The sequence below is a fragment of the Dendroctonus ponderosae genome, unplaced genomic scaffold, assembly GCF_020466585.1.
Source record: "Dendroctonus ponderosae isolate FM_Combo_2020 unplaced genomic scaffold, Dpon_F_20191213v2 Dpon_F_20191213_62, whole genome shotgun sequence".
NCBI lineage: Eukaryota > Metazoa > Arthropoda > Insecta > Coleoptera > Curculionidae > Dendroctonus > Dendroctonus ponderosae.
In genome coordinates, this window is record NW_026018836.1 from 39,487 (window position 1) to 57,281 (window position 17,795).

A 17,795-nucleotide genomic window follows, 5' to 3' on the forward strand; every position below is an offset into this window, starting at 1 on the left:
AGGAATATTTAATCGAAATGGCTTTTACGTTCTATCTCAGCTGGTCAGTATCATTTAATATTGGCATTTCGAGCGCAAATAACCATTCCGATATGCTGCCAGTTATTCTAAAGCTTTTTCAAATTTGAAATTGTGGCTGACAACAACTGAAAATAAATTTTCTCTCCATTTCAGGCAACATGCAATTACTAACCCAGCGAAGTTCTAATAAAACCAAATAGCACATTTTTGCTGTTCAATTTCCTACACGAAAGATTTAAAGCAGCCTGTTTGTAAAACAAAAATGTTTTCCTTTGCAGGAAGCAAATCGAGAATCCAGATTCATTCAATCAATGCCATTTAAATTGTGTCGTGTCCTGTTCCTCGAGTGTAGCGAGAAACGAGAGACTCGAGACACAAAATAAGAAATATGTTCCAATATGTCAATGCAGTCGCTTGCTGCTTCTGACCATTAATATTGGATACTTTATATTCCGCCATTGCTCATAAAATATTGCAAGCTGTTGCTGCTCGCTAATGGATAATAGAATGGTTCTCGAATTTTTCAAATCAATATACGAAAAGAAGATGGAAAAATAAATTTGCTTTGAGCTGTGCTTTACAAAAATAAAACGAATCAGGGAATATGCATCGGAAATTGAAAACTTTATTACTAATGCAGAAGATTTTAAAAGAAAATCGTTTTTTTTTCAGGTGCCGCAAACATGTCCCCAACGAGCAGAAATTGCGCCATGCACCTGCCAAGTGAAAAAGAATGGTCTGGATATTCTTTGCGAGTTTACCGATCAGCTGCACATCAACAACGCGATGAGCATCCTGAAAGGAAAATCCCTAATTATTTTCTATTTAAAATTGCGCCATAACAATTTGAGAAAATTGCCTGGCTTCGTGTTCCTCGGACTTGATATCCATCATTTAACCATCCACAACAGCAGCTTGTCAGTCGTGGAAGAGGCGTCGCTCAGCTCGATTGGTAAGTTCATTTTTCCTGTAAGACCGATTGAAAAAAGTGTGAAAATCAATGAACCAATTTATATACTTGAAGAAGAAACAAATATATTTACGGCGAAGTATATATTGCGATGAAAAAATGGCCGCTTTACGGAAGTGCTTCATAAAATTTACAGCGCTGTTACTGAAATGATCTACAAATATCATGGTGATTGTGATCTGAATGGTCCCATTATTCAGTCACTATTTAATTAGCTTTGATGGGAATGCGTGTTATGGGCTCGTTTTGGGGTTTGGTCGCATTTGCCCAAAAACCTTTAGTGGTTGAAGTATTGCACGATACATCAGTTCAGATCGTAGGTTTGCACTTCAGCTAATAAAGTGGGACACTGACAATATATTTTTATATACTCAAAACCAACAGAACTTAACACGTTCCGTGGATTCTGGCTGCTTTTGCAAAACAAAATCGCGTAAATGAATGAATTAGTTGCTCGAGTACAATTGCTTAAACTAAAGCGGCAAAAAACTAACAAATCGCGATTATTCCATTACCGTCCATTACAGCTTAGAAAATTGATATAAAAATAGTGGCTATAGACATAAAATATTCAAAATCATTAATGCGACAAACAAGAAACAAGTAGAATAAAACTCAGTACATACTTCGGCCCAAGAACCATCCAAAAGAGGCGTTTAATACGGTATTTGGGACCATAATTAGCTTTCTACACCATTTCTGCTACGAGTAAAATTTGTTGTCGCCCTTTATTCCTCCTCTTTAATTTCGCACGCGATAAGGCCTTGTATCTGTTATGGAACAACAGGACATTCATTCTTCTGTTGCTAAGCAGGGGTATTTTACCTTGGCGAGCTTCAGTGCCTTTATTCATTATTTTCCATCTTTGATTGTTATTGGATTTTTTCAAAAGGTTCCACTGTTTTTGTGGATACTTCTTTAACTGTGTTTTTTTATCAATCTCTTCAGTTGCTTTATTCACTCTAACTGCTTCTTGATAACTGATTGAATGTGAGTCAAGATTTTAAGAACGCTTTTCCAGAGTTCAGAGCATATTTTGTTCTTGTCGTGCCCACTAGTGCGTAAATTTTCATTCCATCGGTGCTATTTTGTAGATTAAACTCCAACCTGCCTGGGGTGATTTTCAGTTGATCATTAAAAACGAAAGGTTTAATGAAAAAGCGGAACTTGAATGTTTGAATACATAAATCTGCGTTCTAATTGCTGTCAGCGCCAGATTCTTTAATTCTGGATTACTTTTTGTGATTGAAGCACAGTTGGATGAACCACTAACGCGCTTTAATTAGATTCGTTTGAAGACGGGAAGTTTGGCGTTTTTTCCTAATAGAACACAAAAGGGTACTTTGTCAATGCGTACGAAAGCCCAAATGTGTTAAGCATTATGCAATATCAGACTTATTGGGCAGGAAACTCGTTTGCTTGTGCAGGTATTGAAATTTGCAATTTTCCTGCCCGGTTTGCCAGTGGAATTTAACGCTAAGCCAACGGGAAGCAATTATTTTGCGCCTTCGTGTCTGTTTTGCAGGATTGCGGGCTTGGTTTTAGAGGACGCTATTATAAAATGCAATTGGAAACTCCAGAATTTCTAACTATAAGGATTAAAATTATAATGCATTAAACATGTACAATATTTGCGGATTTGTTGCAGGAAAAATGTTGACGCAGCTGGATGTTTCGCAGAACAGCCTTACGCAAGTTCCATCTCCCGCATACAGGAACCTTAATCATTTGTTGATTCTCAACATGAATCACAATAAGATTACCAGCCTGCATGCGAAAGCTTTTAATGGACTGGATACTCTGGAAATTCTTACTTTGTATGAGAACAAGATCACATCGATCGATCCAGATGCTTTCGTGGGATTGGAAAAGTAAGTACTCAGGTTTACTATCGCGTCAACCTGATTTATACCCAGAGAAGGTAGAGATAAGACGTAATGCTTTACTGGCTGCGACAATAAACGGGTATACATTATTTAACTATCCTCTCGCATTAGGTGTGCAGCTAATCTGTTGATGGTTATTACGGTTCGGATTATCTTAGCTCTGAAGCCTGCAGGCTCTTAGCAGATTTTCCACAGAACGTTATATCGAATCTGTAAATAATGTGAATTGTTCTGGCAAATTGCCGTTGGAAACAATTAATTCTCGATTTTTTTCATAGTGTTATAAGTGTGTTAAAATGCGTTTTTCTCGGATAGCAATCAAGAAGCAAGTAATTTGCAGCATAGTCAAGCTGTCCGACACTTTAAGAAAATGGCGCAGTAAGCAGGCTTAAAGAACATGATGGAAGCTAAATGATTTAATAAGGCTTGGAAAAATCCTCTACCGAAAAAGATTAAATGCTTTGCTTTCTACACAAAAACGCTCTGTTTTGTAGAGTTTTACTTAAAAACGCTGACGATTTGGATGTATTTTTCCTAAAAAATGAAACGATTTATTTATAGCTTTGTAGGAATTTTACAAAAACTTTTCGGAGTCAAATTCGGGACAAAAACGAAAATAAATTTATTCCGTTTGTTCCCGAAAACTTTTAAGGTTTTCGCAAAAACCGATCACCAAGTAAAAGTTTTTAATCAAAAAACGTAAAAATATACTTTTTTGGTGATTTTCTTCCTTACTAACAAAATAGGGGTCTTTGCAGCCAAAATTTACAAAATAAGTTTCGGTTCATTTATCGGTTTGCAGAGAACTTTGGAAAACCCCTTTCAGCTTCGAATTTGGTACAAAGACCAAATGATTTTATTCAGTTTTTTACCGAAAGCAATTAAGATTATTTTGAAAATACCGCCAGAGAGCGAAAGTTTCCAAAAAAATATTTGGAAAATTTGCCACCGTCATCGGTCTGAAGATATTTCAAGTTTCTTTAAAATTCCAGGTCATTCCAGTTTTAGCACAGTTTCTATTAAGCAATTCTTGCTACGCAAAAAACGTATTATTTTTAGTTTTACTTAAAATACTCACAATCTTCAGGTATTTTCTGTGAAAATAATAAAATAAATTTTATTGGAACACTCGTCCTGAACAGTTTTGTACATTTTTTTCTGAAACCTTTTGCAGCTTCCAATTTTGGACAAAAGCCTAATAACTTTTTCTAGATTTTTGCACAAAAATATCTCCTCGAGCAGAAGTGAAAGTGTATAATCAATTATTCGGAAAACTCGTCACTTTTGTCGCTGTGAATAATTTGGTTTATTTAAACTCCGGTGTCTTCACTTTTGGGTCAATATTTCTAAACAAATCTCTCTAAACAGAACAACGCGTTTTTCCTAACGTTTTACTGTAAAATAGCGGGAAACTGAGAGTCGTTTATGCGAAAAAGTAAAAAGATGGATTTTAGAAGAAAAGTCATCATCATCTTTACAGTTTGGTCTTCTTGATCATCTTATTCGAATGCCCGTTTTACGTTTGAATTTGGGACAAAATCGAAACAAAGTTATCTTGTTTAGAAAACTCGTCACCTTGATCGCTCTGAAATTTTTTAGTTTCTTCAAAATTTCCTAATTTTCCCCCATTTTAGACCAAATAGTTTCAAGCAATCGTATGCCCAAAAGCAATATGTTGATGGTTTTATTTGTTAGATGTTAAAATTCCGTCATCGGCCATGAGTTATAACTCATTACCCAATGAGTTATAAGACTCATTTACTCATAGAGCTGCAACAACTCAAAAGTGCAACTCAGCAGTGTTATCCAGGCCTACAAGGTGGTCACCGTTGTGTAGTTTGCATTTAACTGCGAATTTTCTTGCAGGAAACTGAAACGGCTTAACCTAGGAGGCAACGGATTAACGGCCATTCCTCAACGGTCGTTAGGCATACTCGATATGCTTAAGAAACTCGAGATGCAAGAGAATCGGATTAGTGAAATAAAGGAGGGAGATTTTGAAGGTAGATATTTTATGTGCCTTATTGATTTAAGGAACGTGCGAAGGGGTCATAATTCGCCGGTGATACAATGGCTTGAAAGTGCTATAATTTAAAAATTCCTCGTAAAAGTTCACATATAGAATAAAATTGCCCTTCTCTCATACCCACAGGTTCCTGTTCCTTTTCACGAAGTTATTAAACTACCAACTCTCATAAATTTTCCTGCTTGGAGTTTCCAGCCAGAGTTGGTGATAAAAAATGGGTTTCAAAGTTCACAAAGTTCATTCCAGCAACCTTATTACATGGGAATTAATATGACAAAATCTAATCAACTTTCACAATAGAAGTGCCTGGGTGGATTTTTTTATAGTGAACACGAATAAAACAATTTTGAATGCACTTTTTGTGGAGGTGAATTTATTTGAGCAAACCTTCCAAATTAATTTCCTGCTAATGAAAGCAACACACGACTGCAATGAAACTCTTTTAAATTGCATTTATCCGGGAATAGCGAGCGGGATTGGAAAATATCCAGAGTAAAACACAATAATGAAATGTAAACATTCCATTTCATTCTATTCGAGTGAATGGGAGTTGTAATGTATGCTAAGTAGAGTCTATTTAATCCTTGCTGCGTAAAATAATATAATTTGTGTTTTTGGGTGAATTTATTAAATTAATCGTCTGACTTTTTAATTAAAAACCTTTGATTTTTTTGTACAGGGATGCGAAACTTGGATTCTTTGGGACTGGCACACAACAAACTTCGAACGGTCCCTTCACGGGTATTTTCCCATCTCACCCTTCTCAATTCTTTAGAACTGGACGGAAATAATATCGACACAATCGATAAGGAGGCTTTCGCTGGATTAGAAGGTAAGATAGCGCCATTATGTGATTTCTCCTGGTGCAAAGCTTGTACCCAATTAAATTCAGCTGAAGAAATCAATTTTTAAACGAATGGAATTTTCCTGGATATTAGCAAAGCTAAAATATATTTCTCTTTTTCCAAACAACCATTAAGCCCTCAGGAAATCATGTTCATACATATTGCAATACTTCTAGCAGTTAAGGCAAAAATAATAAAAAAATATTCCAATTTACAGCTACTGTTGTAAAGTTATATTAACAGCACAGTATAAGAAAAAGGGTTTTACATAGATTCATAAATCAAGTGTCGAATATGGCAGGAAATACATTCTTATATTTAATATGAATTTAATAACGCAACCAAACCGTCACTAAAAATGATAAATGATTGGAAAATACCAATAATAAATTCCAATTTCAGCGTATACAATTTAACGTTTATAAAATCGCCAGCACGCAAAATATCGCAACGTTTAGTTCGTTTTATTTTTTAATTAAATAAACAATTCGAACATTAATTGGGCGCTGTTTAAAGGGGAATTATAAATTAAGTAAACTGGCACTTTTTTACTATCAATTTGGAAATTAGACTTCTATTGGAGTGGAAATGGAAGAAGATTTATAATCGAAGTAGCAATATAGGAAAGTCTAAATACTCATCCTGCTGGATAAAACATGAGGTAATTTCCTCTAACTGCCACAAATTGCGTAATTAGTGGCAAGCGATTTAGTGAGAGCATGTTTGTATCTGCAATATGGAGGAAATGGGAAAACTATCCTACTGGCACAAAACTGCAAGTATCGGAGATTATAGAGATTTCGATCATTAATTTACTGCTAACATGAACATAAGATTTATTAATTAATTTACTGAACGCACTCGATTCTAAAATTGTATTCATTAAACACAAATATTAAGGAAGCAAAGAACGAAATATGACTGAAAACCCAAATACTGGTTTAAAATGTTCTTAATTTAGTTCATTTATCAGTCGAAAAAATATTAAGGCTTGAATTGGCACGATTAATTTTTTACAATCCCCTAGAAACCAATCTTTTCACTTTTCAAAACGAAAACGATTTTTCCATTTAAATTCATGAAACCTATTACAATTGTATTGTGACAATCGTAATAATTTAAATAAAACACGTCTTTCCCAAAATGGAAGTGAAAATGGTGCAAATAATTTTAAACAAAACAAGGAGGAGTAAAACACACCTGAAATACAACATGCTATTTAATCTGTCTAATATTATATTAAATTATGGATAAGAAACAAAGCAGATAGCACTTCGAAATAAACTAATTAATAATTAAGTCTGACTCATTAAATTCCACATGCAAAGCGAACTTTGAGGAACAAACATTCAACATATAACACGCAACTGGTATTGGATTCATCATGCTAACGTCGAAAAAAGGCTGATCTGTCGGATGTTGCATAGATTGTTGTTTCGTTGTCTTCTGATTCGAGAAAATCTTTGTTTTGTTTGCAAAGTTTTAAAAAGTTGAAGAAGATAAAAATTGCAAATTAATCCACCCATCAATTTGAATATTTCAAATGCCCCGACCAGAATACATTTAAAAACGCAAGATATTTCTTGCAGATACTGCCATTTAAATTCTGACAATCTGGGTCGTTGCTTTCCATTAGTCCAGAAGCATTGACAAATCGCTGAGTGTTTAAACTCAGCGAACAAGTATATTTTCCATTAAACCATTGCGGTTAATATTTGGAGGTTTATTTTGAACGATAAATTTTAAACGAACAACTTCAAAAAAGATCGGAGGTTTTCATTGAAACTCCTAATAGTATACCATTAAAATCTTTTATAGAATTCGATTTGACTTCAGTATTTCCAATATCCGATCTACAATCACTCAAATTTCCCGGCTTTTTCAGTATCAATATAAAAATGTTTAACACAACACAAAAAGTTTAAATTAAAATATTTTATTTCATATGGTAAACTTTGCAGAAGAACTCCAATAAAATGCATGTTTCTACTGACTGAAAACTAAATATTCATTATTTCCCAATTTAGCAACAAAATCGCATGAATGTGTTCGGGCAAATTCTAAAATTTCAATTAAATCCGTTTGAGGCAAATGCTCAACTATTTCCGCGAGAACTGAATTCTATAGCAGGAATAATAGGGCTTGTTTACAAAACAATTAAACGGCCAGAATATAACAATGTTTATCTAATTTTGAATTTAAATCCAAACCAACTAAAACTGCTCCATTTAGGCAGCTGCGCTACTTCAGGGTTATTTTATCAATTTATTCGGCACTCTGCATAAAACATTTTCGAACATTTCAACAATATTTTCTTTGCTTGACACAAATAGAATAAGACAAAAGAAAAAATTGAGGCCTGCAGAACTAAACAGGGTTGGGAAATATATGTTTAAGGTAAAAAAGCATTTTATAAAAGCCCCTAAAAGTAACCAACCCTTTGGGCTTTGAACATTTGCTTATCAGAAAACAGAACCGACATTTGCAAGTATAAGCTTTTATGTTCATGTTAAAGATCCATCAGCAATTCAAAGCAGCCCCCGATCTTTGTAGAAAAAATATGGTTTTCTTAAGGTCAAAAAACCACAATTCGTTTATCTTATCTTCAGTTGTGATATGAGCGTAAATCCAGACGAAAATTTAATTAATTTGTGCATAACTCGATATTGTATGATACACATATTATTTTTTACGTGTGAATATTCTGATGAGAACTTCGTGATTATTTCCAATTCATGTTTAAATTATTCGCTGTATTAACAAGTTTGAAACATGCTTAATAATTTAAAAAATACCTACCACGGAAAAGAAACAAAACATAAATTACGGTGCAAAACAAAAGACGCTATAATTTTTAAGCGAACTTTTGCATAAATAATTGCTTCTTTTTAGTGCTTTTTGCACTTGAATAATTGCCATCTAGATTTTTAAATCTTTTGGAATTTAAGGCTACGGTATAAACGAATGCACTTGATGTGAAACATTTTAATTAGACTTTAGCGACCTAGTTTTAGCGCGAATAATTTCAGCTTGCGAAGTGGGAATTGGCTTTCGTGTGCTAACTGTTGAACATGTTTTCTGCAAATAAATATACTGGCTTCAGTAGAATTTTATTATAATTGTAGACTGTCTGCATTTTTAATGAAACAACTACTACTTTTGTATTTGTAACACGTAAATTTGCCCAACTGCTACCTAATTCTTTTTCAACGCCCTTAAGACTGGAATCTAGACAAATTTATTTGCTGAGAAACTGTGTCGTACGGAACTGGGCGTTTTCCTGCACAGAATTAGGCCGATATTAATGTTTTTTGTCTTAGGAGTTTTAATATTCTTCTGGTTTCATATCAAGCAGAAATGAATAATTGCTAAGCTGTTCTTGTAAAATTACATGAATAATTCATTAAATCATACTTTTGATTAAATATTTTGTTGACTAATTGCCTAGTAGTTACGTTGATTAAGATTAATTGATCTGCAGAAGTTCTACGTGTTGGCACTTTGGGCCATATACGGTTGATAAAATTCTCAGTATTTACCCTCACATTTGGAATCGAAATAAATCACAACGACGCATAACTCAACAACTTATGAGACACATCTCGGTGAGTTTGATAAATCGGCTCTTACAATTGTTGGCGCTTCTTTGCTTTTGGGCCTATTTCGCTGGAGTTTATTCACACTTTATTTATTCATCACATGTAAATACCTAATTTACAGTTTCAAAGGTAAATTAAATATGAAAATTAATGAAATAAATGTAGTTTTATTTCCCAGAGCAACAGTGAAGTACAATTTTGAAATTATTCGCACCAAGCAATAAGAATAAACTAATAAATTCACATTTTCCTTGATAGCCTGATCAATCAAGCTCGTGCTAAGCATACATCAAATAGCTGAGAGGTAGTCACTTTCTGTTGCCCAACCAATCAAGCAATTTTATCTACCAATGTCGATAAGCGTAGTTAATATTCATAAACGCATACATAATTCATGGATTATGTCATGTCAAAAGGCGCATAAAAGCTTTTTGAAAAAACATTAAGTTTCTAAAGAAATTATTTTTTAATGAGCAGAAAAGCATCGATGTTAGACAGAAATAGAACCATTACACGCGAATTTTATATCTCACTTAGTTGAACTCTGTACGATGAGCGTAAAAGTTTATGTACACATTCATATTGATTGAAGGGAAATGATCTGATCCGTGCTTAGTACGGTAATAGCCTTTCAAACACATTTGGGTTCAGATTGTAGGGAAACTGGGGTGTTAAAAAGGATTTAATCTTTGCAAGGATATTTCCAGAAAAGCTGCTTTTATTACTCAACCGGAAAATTAAAGTCACTTTACGGGTTACGAACAGAACAGAAACTTTATAGCTGATTAGTATCTTCATACTTCGCTTCGGGGCGGGCACCTTATCTGGCACTTTAAATAATTTGTACATTACTTTCGGAGCAATCATAAATTCTCTCTGACAATTGCAACTGATCGTGAAAAATTATGTAAAGCAAAAACATCCATTACACGTCCATACACGAATAAAAGCAATTTTCGGTATAAATAAAAATCCACAACAGACCAATAACACACATTCCTGCTGGGGATATTTTTCTAACTTAATTTTGTTGCGGCGAATTGTCTCGATAACGACTGGAATACGTGCGAAATAAAATTCTATATGATGGAATGGATGGAATTGCGATCTGGAAAATAAAAGATCGTCTCGCTAATCTAGCTACGTAATAAAAGGCTTCAAGGTCCATTTCAGACGGATAAAACGGATCTCGCTTCGCACAATACCGTCCAGTTAATGCACTTAATAAGAGAAAAATTGTATTATTCGCAGAAAACCTGCAATATCTGCGACTTGGGGACAACAACATTCACACCATTCCAACAGAGGCTCTTAAGCGCCTGCATCGTTTGCGTCATTTGGACTTGAGGTCCAACAATATTTCATTTATATCCGAAGATGCTTTTGCAGGATATGGAGATTCGATTACGTTCCTTAATTTACAGAAGAATGAGTAAGTTCTGTTTCAATTTTAAGTACGGGCAAGTCAGCTCAATTGACACAAAAAGTAAAATTAACTGGCACTGAGTTTCATAATAATAAGTTGCAAAACAGTGGAGAAGAGAATCCGTCAATATTACTTGCCTTTTACAGCATCCGTTCGCTAAGTGGCATGATTTTCGAAAACCTGAATTCATTGGAAACTCTAAATCTGCAAAACAACAAGTTGATGCATGTGCCGGAGGATGTAATGGAACCAATACTCGATACTCTCCGGGTGGTGGATTTGATGGGTAAACCCCGTAAAAAGCCCTGTGTTTTCTCTCAATTTTTTGTTTTACAGATAATCCTTTACTGTGCGACTGCGAGCTGCAATGGTATAAAAACTGGCTGAGAAATCTGAAAGACAAAGACGACGAAATGATGCAGAAGAAGAGGACGGTGTGTACCATGCAGCACGAGCATCGGGAATACAGTTTACAGAGTTTGCCTCTGGATAAAATGAAGTGCAAGATTAAATCGTACGAGAATTCGGCTTACAGTAGCGCTGACACGCAAGTAGCTGCATCCAAGGCCCTTGTGGCTCTCAACCTTTTGGTTCTAGCTAAGTTTTTGCTCGTGTCTAGTTAAAATGTGGTAAGTAATATAGGAATTTAGGTTATAGATGTTCTTGAGACCGTAGTGAGTAGATTTTGGTATGACAATTCACATTAGAAGGAAAAAGAATGATGGGATTGAGCAAGTGAGTTTTGGACACATCAGAGATTTCCAGCGGCAAGCTAATGGCACTTGCCATACCAAATCAGAGGATTAAATATTAGAGTTAGAGAATGTAGGTTCTAGTTCATTGAAATGAAGATATATGACTATGCAAAAACAGTGACACCTCACTGTATTGCAAACAGAGCCCTACAGCATGTAAGTGCTTGCGTAGTTTTGAATTTTGAGGCTTTCGCATTTAGGGAAATTATCAATTGAACGGCAAAACATTCGCACCAATACTGCCACATTTTCATTGTAGGGATATAAAAAAATAACATCGCAAGTGATTGTGCCTCGCAATGAACATTTGGACAGAATTTGCGAATTTTTTGCATTTTTCCCCTTTTTCTCCTAATATTTCGATTCCACCAAACTCATATTTATATCTGAACACTCGTCAAAGCAAGTGGGGAAAGCTCTGAATGGAAAATTGTCACTAGCTAAACTAATAGCACGTAAATCTCTAACTCTCTGTCCTTAGATCTATCTAGATGTTGTTGTTCTTCTCATATCTTGATGTGTAATAAGCGGTAGTTAGAATTATTTTTTTGTATTAGTTAATAGTATACTTGGCTGAAAATCGCATCCAAACTAACAAAAAGATAATTGATTTTCTCATGGAAGATCAGGCCTATACATATCATAGGTGGAAAACCTTTACATCCAGTCATATCAACAAGTGTGCCATCTTTTGCATTTCCAAGGACTTTGATGGATAGAAAGTTTTTGGAAATGCGGCCACAACTTTAGGTTAGTGAAACTATTTGTATTGGAATAAATTGTGAGCTTTGATAATTCATATCAGTAGTCGTAAGGAAAAATCTTGGAATAATTATTAGTAATTTCACTACCATGCGTACATTTAAGGCAGTGGTAGTGGATAGTTTTTAAAAAAATCATGTGCGTTCCAATTCAATATCACAGTTTTGAAAATCAGCAATTTTTGCTCTACACGTACCTTAAAATTAGAAAATAAAAGTAGTTCATCATAGTGTTAGAAGCATCACATCAACAAGACTTCGTTAAAAATTTCGCGTTTCCAAATAATTGCAATCTAAAAAACTCCAAAATCTCTCACCTATTAGTAGTCGAGCACTATATTCAACTGATTTTTTGTGCTGAATAGCCAACATTTTACATAATACATATCATTGTAAAATATTATTATATCTACACTATCTGTGGTAAATTTAAACATATCTTTATTAATATAAGCAAACTTTAATATACCATGATTCTTTGGTAATTTGATGATGTTTAGGCAGCCGTTCTTTGTGACGGAGTCAGCCAGACCACTTCAAGACATATCCGGCCGAGGTACCACAAGACAATGTTGCGTTGAGATGTTTAAAGCTCAAAAGAAAAATATTTTTCTAAAATTTTCTATTAGCAAAAAAGGTCGTTATCGGCATGTCAACGCAACTGTGGCACTCGGCCCTCTGTTTTTTACTATTTTCCCTAACAAAATATTATATTCAGACATATTTAATCGCTCTCATATCAATACAGTTAGAACAATGGCTGTTGTGTAATGAGTGTCATATATTTATCCAGATAACTATAGATTGTTTCTGAAATATAATATTCTATCTATAAATGTCGAATAAAGAGCCCTATGCTGACACTAAACTGTTTTGTCTATTGAATAATCCCGTTTTCCTCTAGTTTTTATGGTTGCTTCTATTGCTTTGTTAATTTTAGTGAAAAAAAAAATTTGGGAACTTCAAATGAAAAAAATTTAAGCGAAACTTACTTCCAGCGAGTGACGTTGTCTTAAAATCGTTTTTTCCTAAATTCAAAAACATTTTTCAAGATTGAAGACTATTTTTCAAAAGTTGTGGGAATTTTTTTGGGAAAACAGCTTTTTATAAATAGAAATTTTCTGCATAACTCTGTTAATATCGGGGGGAATTGAAAATGTTGGAATTTGCTGAAAAACGTACGAATTTCTATAAAAATGTATTGTTTTCCACTGCTGCCTCACAAAAATGCGGAACCTTTTAAGAAACGCTGTTACTAGTGAATGGAAATGAAGCTCTTGAAAAAGTTACCAGTTTTATCTGAAGAAAATTCTAGAGCATACAAAAATAAGTGCGCTATAATTTCGATAAAGTCGTAACATAAAATTCGCCACTTAAAATCCACAAATCTGCATATGAGAGCAGAATAAATGCTATGAAAAAAACTACAACCCTGGTTGCCATCTACTTCTACAAAATGAAATGCTGTCCGGATCCAGACCGCTGAAAATTCCCTAAAACCCCGATATTTTCTCAAAAAGCTCATTTAGTGGCTGTTACTCTGCCTGAAGGGAGCTGGATCGTAAAAAATCTGAAATATATCGGATCGTTGCTGGCCGCTGAAAATCCCTAATAATAAAATAATTTACAACAGAAAAACACTAGTTTTGATATCTTAATTTTTACGACTTTTTAAGCACATTGAATTTGCAAAGTTTAAAGATTTTGATTTGATTTGTTTTGGGTTAAAAACAAATTACTGCGGAAAACCTGACTGATTAATGTTGAAAAACTGAGTGAAAATGATTGAAATTTTGCAAACACTTGGCGGTAATTTACAGAAGCAAAATTACCTAATTATTTAGTTCGAAATTCTCTGGATTTCTATAATAAAAACTTACTTCTGTTATAAATTCAAAGTCAAGAACAGTTCAATTTAGGGTGTATTTTAAAGAAAGAAAAGCCTATCATAACGCAAATTACCAGCCAAGACAAGAAACAGTATAAGTAGTTCACAAAAAGTCAATAGTTTTACATATCAAAAGAGTTTTCTGTCGAGAACCTCATTCATGAAAAGTATAATATCTAAGGTTAAATTAGTTTTACAGAGAGAACATTTTAAAAACTTAATGCATAATCCAGAACGCCTCTCATCGTTCTTTGTCGAGTAAATATGGCATGCAGTATATGATGAAATACATGTCAATAATATGGGACTAWAAGCTCTACATCTACCGGGCAACCAGRGGCAAAGTAATGCGAAACTTACCTAAAGCTGCATCGTGCCACCTGGAACGAAATAAGAAGAATATTTAGTACAGAAACTTAGTCTGGAGTGTGATTATTTCAAASGAASAGAGMAAATAAAGATAGTTTAAAAATGCCATCAACTTAAGTTGCTTCTCGAAAAAGTAAACTCAGTTCACGCTAAAGGATTGATAGATTATAACTMAGGTTTACCAGCATTCTGCAAGCTGGTGCCCCATCAGCTTTCTCTTATTATTAACCCTCAAAACCTCAACCACACTTGAACAAACAATAAAGATCTACTCCAAATGAAAAACTAACTTTTCAGTGGGCAGATAACTGGTAATCTAGTATTGGCACCAAATCATCCTGTATATGCCGCCCATGAACAAWGGACTGACGMCATATTTTGTTCGCTTCCCGTACCAAACTTAATCACCTTTTCCAAAAAAACGCTTTCCGAAGAKAGTGAACTAAGGCAGGGTCGTCGTCCCTTTGGATRAGTCATTTGCAGTTTGATTTCCGTTTGTTTTAATGTTGACTGTTTAACTGTGTTTCCATTAAATGCTCTCGGGCTTTTGTTCGATTTTTGTGAAACTTGGAGTCTTTTCAGCTGGATATGTTGTGTAGATCCACATTTAATRCTCCGATGGAATACGAACTTGAATCATAAAATCAATTTCTATTGAACAGCTAGATGTGTGTGCAAAAGTGATCTAATCTAAGTTTCATTTTTGCASGAGTTCTCGGATCAGTTTTTGCCGAACTTTTAACTACATTTATTMTTGTAATTGAATTGAACCTGTCCTGACTRAATCTCTACTACATGACCTAACTTGAAAGCTGGATCCGCCCTTGCTTCTACTATTGTTTACTTTCTTTCGGGTGTTTTCTTTAAACTACATGAATTATCTGGACTCGTTAATGCGGGAAGCGTGGGTACTTGGCAAACCCATAGAAATAGCACATTAATAAGAAACGTTTACCAGAAAACACAAAAGGCTAAAAAAACATCATATTGAATATCAAAAAATATTTATTTTCGAATTTAAAAAATATAGTTCATCTGATTAACTTAAACGAAGAGTGCGACAGCACCCTAATTTTCCTGAGAGTCGTTTGCGAGCTTTCAACCAATCATCATGGCTTTAAATTCTGAAAAACATTTAAATAAAATGAGCATTAAAATGCAGCATACATTTGCAATAGATTGAATGCACTTCACCAAATAATCAAGATATCAAACAGTGCGAACGTTCGAATTTTTGCGTCTACGCACCTTCCCAATCTACAGTTCCTGAATTATCAGTATCAATTTCCTTAATCATTTCATTTAGATCTGCCGGGGTGAGTTTGTCGTCCAACTCTTTCAGAATGTCTCTAAGCAAATCAACCGTAATGTAGCCCAAACCTGAAGAAACAACCCTAAAGTATATCAAGGTGGTTTTGACAGTGATTTGTTACCTTCTTTGTCGTATAACCGGAAAGCATCTTTCAATTCTCTTAAGATGGCCTCTACATCTTCCTCTTCTTCCACCAGGAATCTAGCTGCCAGATGTGCAAACTCCTCAAAACTCATCACTCCGTTGCCATCTTCATCAATTTCTTTAATAATTTTCTAATTTCCAAAAATTGTTAGCACCAGAATTGAAATACTTGAACAACCGAACTTACAGCGAGTTCTTCAGGGTTGAGTTGGTGACCCAACATATCCAGGATTTGCCCAATCATTTCCACGCCAATTTCGCCTTTCTTCTCCAAATCGAACGAATCAAATATTTGCTTTAGCACTGAAAAACAAGCAAGCCGGGTTAAACTTTAGGAAAAATACGGGCGTTGACTTACTTTTGAGCTGATCTTTTGCGATATCCAGATGTTTCAAGGCTTCATAATCTAATACGACTTCCTAAAATTTGAACATTTGTAGGTTTGTTTTATACTTACTTTGGAGCAAGTGGTACATGTTATACTTACGGTTTTGGTGTCCGCCTAAAATATAAATCAAATAGTTAATAAGCCAATCGGAAAAATGTATGAATTTTTATATTAGATTAGTTTAGAGTTTTTTAAGCGCAGTTGCTTGTATAGAAAAGAATCGAATTCGCTTACCATCTTAAGAAAAGCGCCGCTAACTGTTAGATGCCCGATCAAATAAAGCAACTAATACCGTTTTGAGCAAAGAAATATTTATAAAATTATATCCAGCCGCGTCATAATTATTGACATTAAATCGCGTCACCGATATTGGCATAGGACAATTTGTTATCGATTGCAGCTGCTTTCGTGGCCATTATATCGGTTCTTAAGGTCATCCTAAATAGAAACCAGCTATAAAAATACAGGTGAACTTTGCTAATTAATGATGAAAAGGCAGTATTCGATATTTTTGCCCATCATGTTGTTTTTGGACCTCGATTTGCTTCTCTACAGTTTTCCATATTCCAAATAGTTTTTCTTAATATTATGGCTTTAAGATGATTTGAAATAACAGAGCGCTGAATTATTAGCTAAAAAGCGTACTTACGGGTGGCGGTTTTTTTGCCGCAGGCTTCTGTTCCTACAACGAAAATTTTCAATATTAACAAACCCATATTAAATTAAGATAATKTTTTGTTAAAACAGCGAAAAATCAAAAACATTACTTGCGATTCATCGGCCATTCTACCGGTAACTCACTAACTCACTGTGTTCACAAAGTAAACCWAAACATGCTCGATTAATTCTCTATATATAGGTAGAGCTCTTATGTCTGTCAGCACCCTGTTAATTAGGTAAGAAATTCTTTGAAGCATMACAAAAAGATTTAATTTCTTGCCAATGAACTTGTCAACACTTWATTTTGTAAACGCAATCGATGTTGTCATTGAAAATGCATTTCTATAGGGTGGCAGCAAACAAATAATTAATTTGGTCGCTAAAATATCATTGGAACTGAGAAACCTAAACGGAAAAGTGTTTAGAATTTCTAAAATCAAAGAATTTTCTCGAATAACAACATTCTCATTGCAAAAAGCGTAACAGAGTGACAAAAGAAGACAAAACTGAAAATAATAGTAAGTACATCGTCCAAGCATGATTCTGCTAGTACGCACTATTTTTGCAGAAAAAACATTGATCTTTAATCGAAAGTTGCAGAATACTGCCATTGAGAATCTGTATCGTTTATTCAAAAACCGAGTTAATGAAATGATTACTAGCGAAACCCACGCTGCTTTAAAAGGTTTTGCACATTCAGAACCATTTTAGTTCTGCTTTGGCATCATATGAAATCTTCGTCAAA

The 17,795-nt window shown here is 34.5% G+C and overlaps 2 protein-coding genes across 5 annotated transcripts in view; one reads left to right on the top strand and one right to left on the bottom strand.

The window, feature by feature from the left end:
- The window catches only part of LOC109533619 (leucine-rich repeats and immunoglobulin-like domains protein 2), a 43,452-nt gene extending 30,295 nt beyond the window's left edge, over nucleotides 1-13,157 (top strand). For all 3 annotated transcript variants that reach the window (XM_019898984.2, XM_019898985.2, XM_019898986.2), the window contains 7 exons: nucleotides 694-973; nucleotides 2,640-2,862; nucleotides 4,744-4,880; nucleotides 5,583-5,735; nucleotides 10,599-10,779; nucleotides 10,920-11,059; nucleotides 11,110-13,157. In XM_019898984.2, coding sequence (XP_019754543.2) covers nucleotides 694-973; nucleotides 2,640-2,862; nucleotides 4,744-4,880; nucleotides 5,583-5,735; nucleotides 10,599-10,779; nucleotides 10,920-11,059; nucleotides 11,110-11,396 — 1,401 coding nt within the window. In that variant the 3' untranslated portion in view covers nucleotides 11,397-13,157. The remainder of the gene's footprint in view (nucleotides 1-693; nucleotides 974-2,639; nucleotides 2,863-4,743; nucleotides 4,881-5,582; nucleotides 5,736-10,598; nucleotides 10,780-10,919; nucleotides 11,060-11,109) is intronic.
- Nucleotides 13,158-15,533: 2,376 nt separating this feature from the next.
- Nucleotides 15,534-17,213, bottom strand: LOC125505026 (troponin C, isoallergen Bla g 6.0101-like). Of its 2 annotated transcripts, XM_048667960.1 has the most exons (8): nucleotides 17,158-17,213; nucleotides 17,040-17,072; nucleotides 16,490-16,504; nucleotides 16,361-16,421; nucleotides 16,190-16,305; nucleotides 15,980-16,133; nucleotides 15,795-15,926; nucleotides 15,534-15,670 (listed from the first exon to the last, which is right to left on the bottom strand). In XM_048667960.1, exons 1-8 carry the CDS (start codon nucleotides 17,173-17,175, stop codon nucleotides 15,645-15,647), a joined length of 555 nt encoding a protein of 184 aa, XP_048523917.1. In that variant the 5' UTR covers nucleotides 17,176-17,213; the 3' UTR covers nucleotides 15,534-15,644. The 2 variants fall into 2 exon arrangements, with proteins under 2 accessions (XP_048523917.1, XP_048523918.1); XM_048667961.1 differs by lacking the exons at nucleotides 17,040-17,072; nucleotides 17,158-17,213 and adding an exon at nucleotides 16,625-16,737.
- Between the last annotated feature and the right edge of the window lie 582 nt (nucleotides 17,214-17,795).

Excerpts from the sequence above, each read along its gene's own strand:
- LOC125505026 (XM_048667960.1), bottom strand. Across the intron at positions 15,927-15,979 it reads CCGGTTATACGACAAAGAAG|GTTTGGGCTACATTACGGTT; the intron begins GTAACAAATCAC and ends TTGTTTCTTCAG. Across the intron at positions 15,671-15,794 it reads AGGAACTGTAGATTGGGAAG|AATTTAAAGCCATGATGATT; the intron begins GTGCGTAGACGC and ends AATGTTTTTCAG.